Source organism: Eupeodes corollae, chromosome 3 (genome assembly GCF_945859685.1).
Source record: "Eupeodes corollae chromosome 3, idEupCoro1.1, whole genome shotgun sequence".
Lineage (NCBI taxonomy): Eukaryota > Metazoa > Arthropoda > Insecta > Diptera > Syrphidae > Eupeodes > Eupeodes corollae.
The window spans coordinates 39,111,444-39,127,158 of NC_079149.1; the positions used below are offsets into that span (position 1 = coordinate 39,111,444).

Below are 15,715 nucleotides of genomic sequence, written 5' to 3' on the forward strand. Positions count from 1 at the left end.
GGGTGAGCAAGCAAATTGAGAAATGAATCCATGAATTTTTTTGTCTCCGAAATCTCCGCAAAAAATCTCAGTGCTCAGCTGAGATTTTTTGTCTCACTTAAAAAAAAAGTTGAGCGCTCGGAGCGCTCAGTTGATGGTACACGCCTAATGATAGCTATAACTGGCGCCCTAAGCCCTTTGTGTACTTAAAAAAAAGAATATAATGATATTTAAGTCTTTTTTATTAGGTTCTTTCAAAACTCAAATAAACCATTCGAATTTAAATGTTCTAAGCTATCTCTTTCTCAAGATAAATAATAGTTATTATTTTGGAACTTTTGAAAAAACTGCTTAATAATTAAATTCTCAAATATTTAGCTTAAGTCGAACTTCAAAGTCGTTAGTCTTCAGTCATATGGATAGGTTAGGTTAAAGTGGATGTCCATGATTGAAACGGACACACTTAGGCCAGTTTAATGGCCCATTGTGATACCACATGAATCTTGAGGCTTCCTCCTAAGCTCAATGGAACCAGTTTAAATCCCTTACGAAACGTGAGAGGCTAATTATGCTGATATGATTAAGAACGTAATTCTTGCGTTTTTGAGCTAGAGCAGGGCATGTACAGTGAAGATGAAGAACTGTTTCCTCCTCTTCCTCGTCCATACAGCTTCTGCAAAATTCATTTGAGAAAACGCCTAGCGGCAGCGTGACGTGCTTTCCTTTTAGTCAGTGTCCGGTTATTACGTCTATTATCGAGCTTATATGCGATCTGCTTAGAGGTAGCAAACACCTTGAACGCTTTAAATCTAGTGTTGGCCAGATGTTTTTTGTGACCTGACACGTGGTGATGTTGTTCCACCTGTTGTTTGCCATATGGATTGAAATAAAACTTAGCCTATTCCACTCTTGTTTTTTTTTTTTACTGAAGAGAATATCAAAATATTAATCATTAAGCATTTATTTACATTTTGTAAAAATCTATAAACATTTGTAGAAAAGAATGTTTCTCAACATGAATCACCAAACAATTTCGATAGCACGAGATATCTACGTAAATATCAGTGATGTTTTTTTATGTTAATACAAAAGATATTGATTAAACTGTAAACATGTTATCATTTCCCTCCCAAAATGCATATGAAAAAAATATTAACACATTTTGAAACTGCGAATCTTCAGAGATATCTTGATGTTCTTTATTACGCTCAGTCGATTTCCGTAGTATCTAATTTTGACATGTGCCATATTTTAATTTAATATTATATTTGCTGTAATTAACTATGAGAAGTCTGGTCATGACTACTCGTATAAGTACGAATGAACAAACAAATATACAATCATCTATTCTCACATGGGTTCTAATACATTTATTTTCACTCAAGTGAAATAATGCATAGCTGGGTTGTGTTTTTAAAATAACACATTCCGCCAAAAAATGTTCCCAAATGGAAAGAAATAAGGCAAACATAATATTTCAAAAAATCCGAATTATAATATTTTAAAAGAATTTAAATATAAAATTATCAAACTGTATATCAATATAATAATTTGTTTCTGTTTGTTTTTTTTTTCTCAGGACCATGTGGAGGAAAAACTACCGGACAGTCAAGGCTTTGTACGTTTTTCGAAAATCTGGGATGGAAGGTTAGTACAATTTGTCATTTATTGCATTTGTTGTTATATAAAAAAAAAACATGTACAAAAAATAAAGTCAAATCATTAATATTTTCAATTCAAATTAAAACAAATATTTAAAGTTATGAATTAAGGGTTGGTTTATTATTTTTTTTTTTAGTTTAAATTCTTTATTTAACTGACAACCAGATTTATTTTGCTATTAAAGCGGTGGAATATTTTCGCTTATTAATTCGTGGGAGAAAATGTTTGTTTCAAAATCAATTAAAACGCGAGTAAACAAAATAACAAATAGTTCAAAACAGTTTAGATTTAAATTAATTTTATCGCCTTCAATAGCAGAATGACGCTGATAATTGTATAAATAGAACACTAATTAAATTTCTAAATTTTACTAAAACTTCTCAAACAATAAACGTAAAAATAAAATATTCGTTTGTTTTACGGATAAAGACACACACAAGGATTTATGATTGATAAATTTAATTTAAACAAATTGAATTTTGGAATTTGCATATAAAGTGTGTGCACCCATTTTGATTTAATCTTAAAAGAATAGCGCTTTTTAATTTAGTACAAGCAAAACTCATCCATCTTTCAATTAATTCATATGACCATTATTTTTAATGATGGATTGAATTAATTAGTCTGATAAATAGAAGTAACTTACCAAATTAGAAATTTTAAGTTTAAATATTTTGTCTTGTGTAGCAAAATGTAATTTAAACTTTCGCGAACAAAGGGTTACATCCTAACAACTCCATATGTTACATAACTGCATCGTGTAAATATGAACAAAGTTTCAGCATTAAAACTAACAAATGGAGCAAGTTAAATTTCGCTACAGCTAACTTATCTTAAATAAAGGTTTATTTTTCCATGAAGACATTTTTAATCTTATAATTTGAGCCTTTGGTAATACAGCGGCCTGAATGAGAAAAATTCGTATAGAAACATTGTTTAAAAAATGCAATTTAATAATTTTTTCTTTCTTAAACACACAATGTTTTAATAAAGTTGTATTTAACCCGCGGTTCGATTTTATTACTTAAATACAAAAAGTCAATATGAGTTTTAACAAAGATATTCAGGGTCTTACGTCGATTAAGCCATAGAAGGTAACAAGTTAAAATTTACACAAACATAAGATAACCAGCCTTTAATTTGTTTCCAAAGAGTGCATAACATTTCACAAATTTAAATTAACTTTCTTTTAATTTTACAATTAACTAAGACAAAATTAAATATTTAATTAAGTTCAATTAACAATTCGTGATAACGCTTTCCAAGATTTAAATCAATTTATTTGTATAAAGAAGAACTTCGTTTTTGTTTTACCTCAAACATCGACATAAACTTTTTATTGTTAAACATATTAAGAAAATATATTTCTTTTTTTCAATTTTTGTGAAATGTATTACTTGTACTTAATTTAAAAAAAAAAAAACAATTTTGTCCTTTAAAAGTAAAACATTATAAAATATTGCATCACAGTCACAATATTTAATATTTCTTTACATTAAATTAAAAAAAAAAAACAAATATGGGACTAAAATCCACAACAATGATTCTAGTTCTCGACGACAAAATAAAAAAAAAATTAAAATTTGTTTAATTGTTTTCAAAATTTAATTATAGAAAAAAAAAAACAAACAAAATAAATGCCTTTGTAAGGCCTCAAAATGAGCATATTCTCGTTTATATCAATATTTTCAGGTATTCCGTGTGCCTGAAACGGCTACTGTGCTTCTCAGGTAAATGCCCCATGTTTTAAAATGTTGGCATATACATTAAATTTGTTTTTATCTCTCTCTCACTCTTAAATATATTTACAATACAAAATATAATTATAGTAATAATAATTTAAAAAAAATAAAAACTTTTTTTTTTAATCATTAAAATAGTAAAAATTCAATTAAAAAAAATAATATACAATTTTAAATTAAAAAAAAAACTTTTGATTGTTTTGGAAAATAAAATTTGATACATTTAGAAAAAAAAAACAAAAAAAATAAAAAAGATGAAAAAGAAAAACTGGATAATTGAAATATCAGCTCATTAATTCTTCTCAAAATGCCTCTTTTGCAATTTTCTTATATATTTCAGTGGCGGTGTCAAATTCTCGGACCTAACAGATAAAGAAGGTAAATATTTTGTTATATATTTATTCATGAAAACAAAAATGTTAAAAAGCAATTGCAGTTTGAGCCTATAGCATTTTGAATTTTTGTTTTTGAAAATACTTGATTTCTGTGTTTGGTAACATTTAAATTTTCTGTCAAAACCTTAACAAAAAAAGCCTTGTTCATGTTTTCATTTGATAAATTGAAATCCTTCAGATAATTGAGTTTAGTTGCTGCTTTGAATATCTGTTGTACCAGTGGGTATGGTGACATTAGCTCGTGCAGTTCCAACGCGAACTTAAAAAGTAACTGTTTCATGATATTACTATAGATTTTGTATACAGAAGTTACGGTGTGGATTAGGTGTAATTTGTTGTCAAAGTCAAAATTTAACATTTAATTTCCTTCATAGTTTACTCATTTGGCCAGTTTATGTTTCTAAGATTTCGTAGAATTCAATATAAAGACAATTTATAATATATAATCTCAACTAGCAATCAAACTAGCTTTCATACTTTTTGAATTGTGTGATAGAGAATTGTTGAGAAATCGATGAAACAAAATCCGATTTCTGACAGCAAAAGTCACAAAATTGTATAAGACATTTCTTTATTTATTTTGAGATCTTAGAAATGTAAACTGGCCAAATATAATATGTGAAATAATGACATACAACATTAATTCACAAACGTGAAAATTGACATTTGAATGAAAAGAAGATTATCAATATATTTAATTGTGTCATTAAAATAGTTGAACTAATTCTTACTAAATTTGACATGACAGTTTAAAATTAACATTTCAGTTGTAGATTAAGATTCTAAATCATCAGTAGGGGTTTCAAGTCTTTTAACTTTCCAATAATGAGTTGATTTTTTTAATTTAAATATAATGAAAAAGAAGTTAACACAATGTAGTACCTACATTTCTATCAGCTGTCAAAAAAGGTTGAATGCACTTTAGTGACATAATGTATATGGGAGTTTTCCATGAGTTAATTTATATTTCCTTTAAGAATTGATTTTTTTTCGTGGTGCATGGAACTCAATTGAAATTGTTGTTTTTTTTTTACATTTTATTAGTGTAACTTCGTGAACTTATTAACGATTTTAGAAGAGCTGTCAAAAAATTCTAGGTTCTTTTTAACATTGTTTAAGCAAAGAGAAGTAAATCTGTGGAAAATTCAGATCTGAAGATTTGATCTTGAATCAAAAATATATCAATTTATTTTGTTCCTTTAGGTGCAAAACATGGAAAATCTAGATTAAAAATAAATTGATTTATTTTACCCATGGAAAGCCCCAATAGTTATATTTTATCAGAACTTTAAAAACAGTTGTTTTTTTGTCGAAGCATATTTACAGATTTGTAAATAAAACATGAAACTTCAAACGCCACACTTCGGCTAAAGCGAATGTAAACCAAAATTGTGATTTAACGATTTTTTTTAACGTAGTGTTTAAGAAAATAAGTTACTCAAATATGTTTAATGTTTTCGTTAATTTTCACTAAATTAAACTTTTGTCAAATTTAAATTTGACATAACTCCAAACGTCAGTATTTTGATGATAGCTACAAAATTCATCACTTAATTGCAATTGAACGTACGTGTAGGTTTTTATTAGGTTTGTTCATTGAGCCTAAACCCTTAAGCTAAAGTTCATTGAACAAATCAAAAACCACAGTTTTCCGCATATGACACTTATGGCTGAAACACAAACACGTTTCAGCTTCGGCTTTGCTTGACATTTACGAGTTCAGCCATAGGAATTCAATGCATGCTATCACAATGAAGCTTCGACCTTCGAAATAACGTAATGTGACTCCAAACGGAAGCTCTAGTTCAAATTTGCTGAACATTTGATTTGTCGGACAGCTCAACAGCTGTACAAAAGTCAACAAACAAAAATCATTTGCTTTTGGACGGATTTCCATTGGTTATTATAGGCTGTGTAAGGTACTTCCGCAATAAATTTAATGTTTTCGATTTCAAAACTCATATTTTTTTTATTTTGAGAAAAAATAATATCTGCTAATGCCAGAAGTGCCATTTAAGAAATGTCATATTGGAAGTGTCATTCAAAGCAACCTCGAAGCAGGCCCAACGTAACGCAGTTGAAGCCGAAGCTGAAGCGTGTTTGTGTTTCAGCCATTAAAGGGGAGACATCTTTAACTTTCAAAGGAGGATCAAATTTTATTTTAGACGTGTTCATCTGGATGTTTCTTCCTTTCCAACAATTTACCAAATAAAAAAAACTATAATTAAGAAAATTGAAAGTGTTATAAGTTATTACTCATCTAAAAATAACGAAGACAAGTTTCAAAAACAAATAAGTCCCATTTAAAAAAATAATAAATAGTTTAAAGTTAAGTGCTTCGCAATTGATAAACTGTGAGGTCATAGTATTATGGTTATATCTTTACATGAGATGGTTACAAGTTATAATTTCATTTGAAATTTGTGTTTATAAATAAATTGTTTCTATCTTTGTTCGTTTTTTTATTTCAGTTATTTATTTATAAACATTTTTCGTTGTTGTCTGTCTAGCTTTTATGCATACACCGTTATCTATTGCCTAATCTAAACCTCCATTTGAGTGACATTTAATGTAATTGAATAAGGCAGAATTTTTAAAAACTGTCTTATTAGAAAACTAATTCTGATGTTTAAAGTAAATCAAGCTGTCAATTATGTAATTAATGTCCAATGAAGTCGATAGCATGATGGCTCATTGGTCACTCTGGTCTTCGTCTATATATATTTTTCTGACTTTTTGTCGATGCACCTATTAGGTATCCCTCACCCTCAAGTCAACTCAATTCTTGCCATGTGCATCATGGTTTTCAATTGGTGTAGGAGGAGGTGATATTGGTCGATAAACGGTCTAGTATCAAGTTCAAGGATACATCGATTTTGTTTTGTTATTTCACTATCTTTAAGTATAATTTAATTAAATAAAATTAGATAGCAAGTTTCAGGCAAGCTATAGAAGTGGCATGATTTTAAAAACATATAGAATGAGAATGAAAATGAATATATTTTGTCGTTGTTGTTTTTGCTGCTTTAGATGCGAAGACGGCTTTTTTGTATTGTTTCATAATAATTCTAATCCTATTATTGTGCGCCACGGTGGGTGCTTAAAAATAGTCTAGTTTAGCATTGCGAGTCGGTTCGATTCGTGAGCTGGCTGGCGGTTACATTATTATGTCAATGGCAATGGAAACTGCGTATTTTTCATTTGTTTCCTTCGTTTTATATTTTTGTTTTGTTTTATTTAATTTGCCCCTTGGCAATCAATATAAGACAAGGTAAATTGTTGTTTTTTGGTGACTGTTACTCCTTCTATGGTTGATGGCGGTTAAAGTACAAACTACCCAACTTTATAGTTCAGTTGAGGAATGACAAGATATAACCTTGCTTTTGTATAAAATATTACCGTCATTTAACTCAGGTTTTATTATTCTTTATTAAGAACAAACGACTCTGTTCATTAAGTTAAATAGTTGGAAGTTCTTCTTTTATTTTGACATACTTAACCTTGCAGCTAACTCCTCCGACGGAATGATCAACTTCCTTAAGAGAGACTACCTATAATGAATGCGGTTGATGATGTAAATGACATTGCGTGCCAGGAGAATATACATCACTTTTATACTTAAATTATGCTTATTTGAAACGATTTCCTGCAATTTGCGTGAAAAGAACTACACGAGTTTGATGAGATATTAATACAATAATTTAAATTGTTATTTAAGTTGAAACTTATTGCCATAGATCAAACAAATTTTAATAATCATGGGACTATTAAAATTAAGTGACAGTAGGTTCAAATTTTATAGTTTAGGTTTCTCCCTATCCTATAGTTGATCCAGTTAGCGACGCTAACGCTAACCCCGCCACCTATAGGAGAAATGTGACATTTTGGAACCATATAATTTGTAAGGATAGTGCGTGAATCAAATGGAATAAATTTGATGTTATATATGATTAGAGAAAAAACCTACAAGCCAAGCTTACAATTATAATTTCATAAAACATCAACTTATTGTTTTATTTTTGTTTTTTTTTTGTTATTTTTTTTAAACAAATAATTTTTATTTATTTTTTTTATTTTAAACATTTTTATTTTGTACAAATATTATGATTTAGCCCCAACTACATTCAAATGTCAACAATTTCCATTCGGTTCTCCTGAGCATAGCCAAATCGATTTAACCGCTTCATGTCCAAGATGTTTAGCTTCGGCTGCGGACAAACAAAGCGAAGGTGAGTGTGATACCTCTGTCTCTCTCTCTCTCTTTTTCAATGTGATGTTTTCTGTATGCGTTTTCTGAACAAACAACAACACTGTTATCTCAAGATATTTGCATATACAAATCTTTTTGTATGTGGATTTCTTTTTGACAAATAAGGTACTTTGATCCTAATCCTTGAAATCCTGGTTCAAGGTTTTAAAACTATTGCGTGGATTGACATTTTTGGGTTGAAATTGACAAGATTGAGAAAACTTGTACACGGGATTAAAATCTCAAGAACCAATCTTTTGTTGTTAAAAAGAAATCCACATTATAGTCATTTGTGCTTTGTTTTTGGTTTTTAATCTATGTTGTTGTATCACATTCATCCGCTTTGCTTTCAATACAAATTCCAATTCCCACTAATTTCTTGTCATTATAACCGTTTTTCTCAAATAAAATATTTATTTCGGACTGTAAGTTTCGGTTTTTGAAAACGTCAAATTTAGGGACCATAGATTTTAAACAAATATTAAACATAAAGCGAAATGAAACATAACTAACGTCACTTAAATTGTCAAATAACATTTTATGACAGCTGGAGAATAAGGAGTTTTAAAAAAAATTAAAATCATTGAAAATTCTGTACTTAGTTTAGTGTTAAACACTCTTGGATCTTAGACATCATTTTTGATAATGTTCAGAAAAATTATTTTCTGCTAAAAGTCAAAATTTGACAGCTAAAACAATTAATTTTACCAACTTATTGTTCATGATCCGTATTAAGACTTGTGCCATCATATTTTCTTGAAATAGTTTGACCTATCAAAAGATTATTAATTTATTTATATGCAATTTACAAAAGTTTCGGTTTCTGAAAACGTCAAATTTAGGGACCATAGATTGTAAACAAATATTATTAAAAAAAAAAACGAAATAAAACGTAACTTACGTCATTTAAAGTGTCAAATAACATTTTATGACAGCTGGACAATAAGATGTTTCAAAAATTAAAATCTTTAAAAATTCTGTACTTAGTTTTGTGTTAAACCCTCTTCAATCTTAACAACATTTTTGATAATGTTTAAAAAAATCATATTCTGCTAAAAGTCAAAATTATTGTTCATGATCTGTTTTAAGAATTGTGCCATCATATTTTCTTGAAATAGTTTGACGTATCCAAAGATTAATGTACATATGTTCGAATATGACCTTTTGACACTTTTCTTAAACTTTATAAGGTCTTATCTCTAATGTTTCATCACTACCTTATGTCAAATAACCAAAATGAACGAAACAAGTCGATAAGTTCCTGTCAATCAGTTTACTCACACTCTGATATCCGATTTTTCCATCCGTTTTAAATGAACTAAAAAAAAAAAAAACAATATGCAAAAATATTATTCTATCTTCACAGTTCACAGGTAATAGAGAATTATTTTTGAATTCTGCTGTTACGTATTTGTGGAACTCGTGATCCGTCTATAGATACACATTTTTCATAGTCATAATGTCTTGAATAACAAAATTCATTTTGCAAATAAATTTAATGTTTTTTTCTTCTTTTTGTTCACGTTTAAAATGTTAAACTCAAACAGATTTATATTTCTCCAAAGTCCAAAGCATTTAACCAAACAGTTCTCAAACGTCATAATATTGACAAAAATGTGGCACATTTCAAAATAAAAACATTAATAGGAAACAAAATTTTCATTGTTAAGTTTATAAAAATAAGCATATACATATTTTTTTTTCATCTCGCTGCTATTTAAATGTTTTATATGAATAGAAAATAAAGTATGTTTCTGCCTATGTATTTATTTGATTTGTTTAAAAAGAAATTAGCACGTGGATTTATTGCACAATAAACAATTCAAAAGTCGTTGGAAGTTATGTTTTGTATTCTAAGCCCGCTGATCATTTTGGAACAAAAATTAATAATATATATTTTATATAATTAATTTAAATAATAATTTGTTTTGCTTACTAACTAACAAGTCTTTAGATATTATACGTAACGAACAGCCCGGTGTTGTTGATTAAATACACTCATTTCTATTAAATGTGGTAAGATTTATTCAGATTTTTTTACACTAGCACGAGTGTTTGAAGATCGTTGTGTTTCTTGTTTTTACTTTAAACAAAAATAAGAATCTTGGGAAGTCAAACATCTAAGTTCTGACACTTTGAAAAAATCATCGACTTTCGAATGTTCGACATTGACACATCGAAAATGCTTTTCTTAATTTTGTTTGAAAGATTTAGTGAACAAATTTTAAAATTTTACTGCCGGTTAGTTTTGCTGATTTTATTTTACATCTGTTCAAAACATGATTCTTTTGAGGGTACTTTCTCCGTGGGATATTTTAATATTTTATTTCATTCTAACTAAATCCTTACTTGCCTTTTTCTAACCGTCATGTGAGAGCAGGATTAATTCTTGAAACGTCGCCGAACACCGCTATGTCTACAAAATGTGAATGACACACAAACAAACTGTAAGCAACTGTCAGATGTATTAAACAATGACATCTGACAATCAAAAACCAAAAGTCGACAAATATTCACTAACGGAGACATTTCTGGCAATAGCAAAATATTTTTTAACTGACAAATTTGAATATCCCAAAAGCCGTCTAACAATTACTAACAAAGACTGGCAATAGCAAAATATTTGTTAACTGAAAGATTGTAATATCCCAAAAGACTCAAGTTAAATAAATTACAAATGAAAAGAGACATAAAGTAAAGAGCTGGTTTACACGTTGAAATACCAAACGAAAATAAAAAGACGTTTATTATTAACTGACAGTAGTATTTATAAACTGAGCTTTTGATAAACACTTGTACAAGACGAGAGCAATGCGTATCTTTTTCAACCTTGGTGTTTTAGCGGACTCTATGAAAGTTATTTTTCATAGCGGTATAATAATAACATTAATAATATGAACCGTACTGTAAGTGTACAAAACAAACTTATTACCACTTATGGCGAATTGTTAATGAAGTAGGCTATAGATAACACATTGCATGTGGATCCCTTTGAAAATGATTTATAAACAACGTCAAAAACAATATCAGCTTAAGGTATGATAAAAACTGTGTCATGTGACATAAGAATTATCGCACTCAAGTGGTGTTTTGCGAATAAAAACAAAAAAGAAAATTGGCCAAAATATATTTTAATCCATTAAATATCCAATATCTATCTCGACATGAAATCAGATGAAAACAAATAATTAAAAAAAATATTGTCGTTTCTAAATTTTGTCAATGAGCAACATTTCGAGAAAAGATTTATTCACAATAAATTTAAATGTCAAAAACCAAGGTCACTGGTTATTTGATTTTCAGATGCAAATTGGACCGGCAGGTTAAGGCTTCTACTATATGATTTGTTGCTGTAAAATTGAAACATGCATATGATGTCCCCTAACCCCCATCTATTCAATTAAAATGTCAGCAAATGTCATTTATGGGTGAATTACAAACACGCTTCAGCTTCGGATTCACCTGACGTTTACGAGTTCAGCCATAGGAATTCAATGCATGCTATCACAATAGAGCTTCGATCCACGATTCGTTCTACAATCGTAAGGAAAAGAACGTAATCTAAACGGAAGCTCTAGTTCAATTCTCTGAACATTTGCTTTGTCTGACAGCTCAACACCTGTAAAAAAAAAGTCAACAAACAAAACATTTGCTTTTTGGAGGGATGAAATAATAGAAGTATCATTCAAAGCAACCTCGAGGAGGCCCACAGTAACGCAGACGAAGCTGAAGCGCGTTTGTGATTCAGCCATTAAAGTCATCTAGCTTTTTATGACAGCTAGCCTAGCGTAGCTTAGAAAGTCTAGAAGCTAGATATCAAAAAATCTAGTGCGCAATTATCAGGTATTGGACGCAGGAAATGTCTTTATTTACTTTCTTCCAGCTTAATATAAAAAGTATGTGAAAATGCTTATCAGAGCATTTTATTTTATCTTCACTTTGACTTATCGATAGTGTTATTCAGTATTCTGTCAACAAAATTTAAGTGCTCACAACTTGCTTCAGACTTAAGGGCTACACGCATGTCAAGAGGAACAGGGGATGTAAAATTTTACTATTTTGTGTGTATTTTTTTTTTGTATTTCTTTAATTTATTTAAGATGAACAAAAACAAAAATCATAGTTATCCCAGTTGCCGTTATTGAACTCCCTCACTCGATGTCACAAAAAGTGTCATTCACTAATTTATTCAATGAAAATCACTTTTTAAAGTTTAAACAACTAACTGTGTACTCATCAGCTCAGCTGTGATGAGGAAGTTTATCTGACATTGAGTGTGCAATTATGATTCGTCTTGTAATTGCCCTCCATCTGTCAACAAAAAATCACGTGCAATTAAATGTTATTAACTATAGTCATTCAGTTAATAAAATCATTTGAGTTTGTGCCGGCTGAAATAAGATATTTCTGTATTTTTCATTTTTTTTATTGTACGTTTTAAGTTTTATTTTATATTGTAAAGGGTGTTTATTTTAGACGTGTGGTTTTCAAGAAGAAATAAAATGCATACATATTAAACATCAAAAAATTGCACGTAAAGAAATTGAAAATAAATAGGTTTCCCTTAAACTATGAACTTCCTACCACAAATCTGAGCTTATTGACTTTATTTGATAAAATTATTATGTATAATAGGAAATACAACAAAACTGCAACAAAATGTTCGAGCTTTGCCTCATGTTTTTTTTTACTGTTAGTAGAATTTTGCCAGGAATGTCAAACAACTGATCGTACATCAAACAAATGTTCGTACACTGCTCTCTTCTCTAACAAAATGGAAATAACGGTTCTTTTGGAAATGTAAACTGTGTATTGTAATGATATTGAGAGATCTAGGCTCTGTATGCCGTGGTCTATTGATCTTTTAAATTGAAAATGAAGGCTTCTCATAAAAAAGTTCCTCTTGAAGTAAAAAAAACTAATTTTTAAACTAAGAAACGACGGAAAAAGTTATGCTGAGATATCGTCAACTATTGGTAGACCACGGTCTACAGTTCAATATGTATTAAAAAATTATTTAAAAAATAAAAGCTTTGAAGTGGCCCCAGGAAGAGGTTAAAAAAAAATACTAGACGCTCATATGGAACGAAAAAATGAAAGAATGGTAAATGCTGATCCCAAGTTTAGTGCTCCTAAAATAGCTGCTGACATTCAAGCAAATGATGGAATATCGCTTAACCCTCAAACTTCGGAACTTTCTGCATTCAAAGGGATATAATGGTCGCACGGTTCAAAGCAAACGTTTCAAAACTATACGAACTATACGAATGCATACATTTCGAAACCAGAAGATTCTTGGAAGAATGTGTTATTCCTTGACGAGAGCAAGTTTAATGTCTTTGAGTCGGACGATCGCAGATTCGTGGAGGAAACCAAACACAGCATTAGATGTGAAGAATTTGCAATCAACGGTGAAACATGGAGGCGGAAATTTTATGGTCTGGGGAGCTATTGGGTCCATTGGTGTGGGAAATTCAGTGTTTATAGAAACAACAATGGATAAAAACAAATATTTACAAATTTAAAAAAAAATTTGAAAGCCAGCGCTTTAAAAACTGGCCTTAAAGACGACTATTTACTTTTGCAAGACAACGGTCCTAAACATTCATCAAGGATAGTAAAGGAGTGGCTTCTCTATAATGTTGAATCGCAATTGCCTCATCCTCCCCAATCCCTTACCTTAATGCCATTGAGCATTTTTGGGATTATTTAGGAAGAAAGGCTAAAAGCTAAAAGCCATTACATTGGAAGAATGGAACAAGATTTTGCCGGAAGTCACTTCAAAACTAGTTTTCTCTATGAAGAATCGCCTTCAGGATGTTATAAAAGCGAAAGGTTATCATACTCGCTACTAAAACTTACATATATATAATTAAGTTTTTTATCACTGTACGTGAAATTTTTTGACATTTGATTTCCTACTTTGCCTTATTTGATGCATTTTTTTTTCTTCATGAAGTTTGTACTAATTTATTTTGTTTTGTTTATAATCCTCATATAATAAACAATACCAAAACTGAAAAAAGAACGGTTAAAAATCTGTTTTTCTTTAAATAGGTACGTTAGCTATTATTTTGAAGAACCACCTGTACGAACAATTTTTTGATATAGTGTAATTTAATGTGTTGGCCAAAACTTAGATTTGTTTATATAAAGATATGGATTTGCAATTTTATGTTTTAAAAAAGGTTTGAGGAATGTGGCCGTCGCGGCTGGCTCAAATATATTCCAGTGAAGAGACAAAATTTTCGACCGATTTTGGGTCGTATTATAAGCAATAACAAAACGAATATTGTCTTCCAAGGCGTCAATCACCTCTGACTTATCTGCATAGACAATCGACTTCACAAAACCCCTCAAAAAATAGTCCAGCGTTAAATCGCACGTTCTCGGAAGCAACACCAGAGGCCACACCAACGCAAGATAATGCGCCCATCAAAAACTTCCTTCAATAAATTGGGCTTGTCTATTCATTACGAAATGTCAAACCAAACCGAGCATAAATCAAGTGACAGCTGTCAAAAAAAAAAACAACTCCGAAGAAATTATTGTTAGATTGAAAACCACACGTCTAAAAAAACATCCTTTAGAATAAAATTGATGATCGTATGTGCCAATATAAAAATGAAAACAACAAAAACAAATTAGTACAAATTTTTCCATTTCTGTACATGCATACTTGTAAATATATTTATATATTTGCTCAAGGGGCTTGTTCGATATTCACAGTTAATAAATTGTGACTAGGGTCATAAGTCATACAAATAAAGCTCGTCAATTAAAACCATTAATGAAATATAATTGTTGCTGGTGTGAATAATAATTAATGATAAGATTTATTTTATTTTAAGAACAATTTCATACATACATATATTTAAATATACATATGTACATAAGAGCGTAAGAAATAGTTGTGAGCAATTTTTCCGCCAAATAAAATTATTATTTTTTGGTCACACAATCAACTTTCATTCTAAGCTTTAAGATAATTGAGGTTATCGGCATTTTCTTAACAATGAAATGGTTCTATTTAAGAAAATATTCCCAAAACAATGGTATACAAACTATTGTTGAAGTATTGTCAACTTAATTTCATCATTTGGTAAATATTTTGAACTATACTAACTTTTAAATTTTAATCTTTATGGGATCAAATTTATTAGAGTTGACATACAGTCTTAGAAACAAAAGTGATACACTTCTATTTGTTTGTCAATATAACCCGGAACATATCGCTGTTGATGATCCAAAGCACTAAGCAGAGATTAAGCCAGCCAAACAAGCTGGAAGCAAATTATTATATAGGAGCTATCTGATTGCGTTATTAAGTCCACTTCAGCTCATGTGATTTCACAAAACATCAAAAAAGACCTGAAGTCTTGAACTTGAATTTGCATTTCCTATTTCTTAAGCCGTACAAGCGTAATGAAATTGCTACTGACTTGAATTTGCATTTCCTATTTCTTAAGCTGTACAAGCGTAATGAAATTGCTACTGACTCACTGAAAGATTATTAAAATTTTTGTAGCCTTCCAGCCACTGAATTGCGGAAATTTTAGCGATCAAAAAGTTCCTCCTCTGGCTAAGAGAAAACGTGATATCAACTTCTGATATCCGCATCTTCTCTGACAGTCAGGCTGCTACGTAATCTCTTGACGGTGTCTCAACCAAATCTCAAACGGCCCTCG

General features: G+C 29.9%; 1 protein-coding gene across 3 annotated transcripts in view; it reads left to right on the forward strand.

Moving 5' to 3' along the window:
- LOC129952470 (TRPL translocation defect protein 14) overlaps positions 1-15,715 on the forward strand; it is a 41,104-nt gene that overhangs the window by 12,318 nt on the left and 13,071 nt on the right. For 2 of the 3 annotated variants that reach the window (XR_008782315.1, XM_056065062.1), the window contains exons 2-5: positions 1,559-1,626; positions 3,334-3,371; positions 3,724-3,761; positions 7,891-8,007. Coding sequence is in view for 2 of the 3 variants with exons in the window: in XM_056065062.1 (XP_055921037.1) it covers positions 1,559-1,626; positions 3,334-3,371; positions 3,724-3,761; positions 7,891-8,007 (261 nt within the window). In the remaining variant the exon portion in view is untranslated. The remainder of the gene's footprint in view (positions 1-1,558; positions 1,627-3,333; positions 3,372-3,723; positions 3,762-7,890; positions 8,008-15,715) is intronic. The other variant, XM_056065063.1, reaches the window with a different exon arrangement.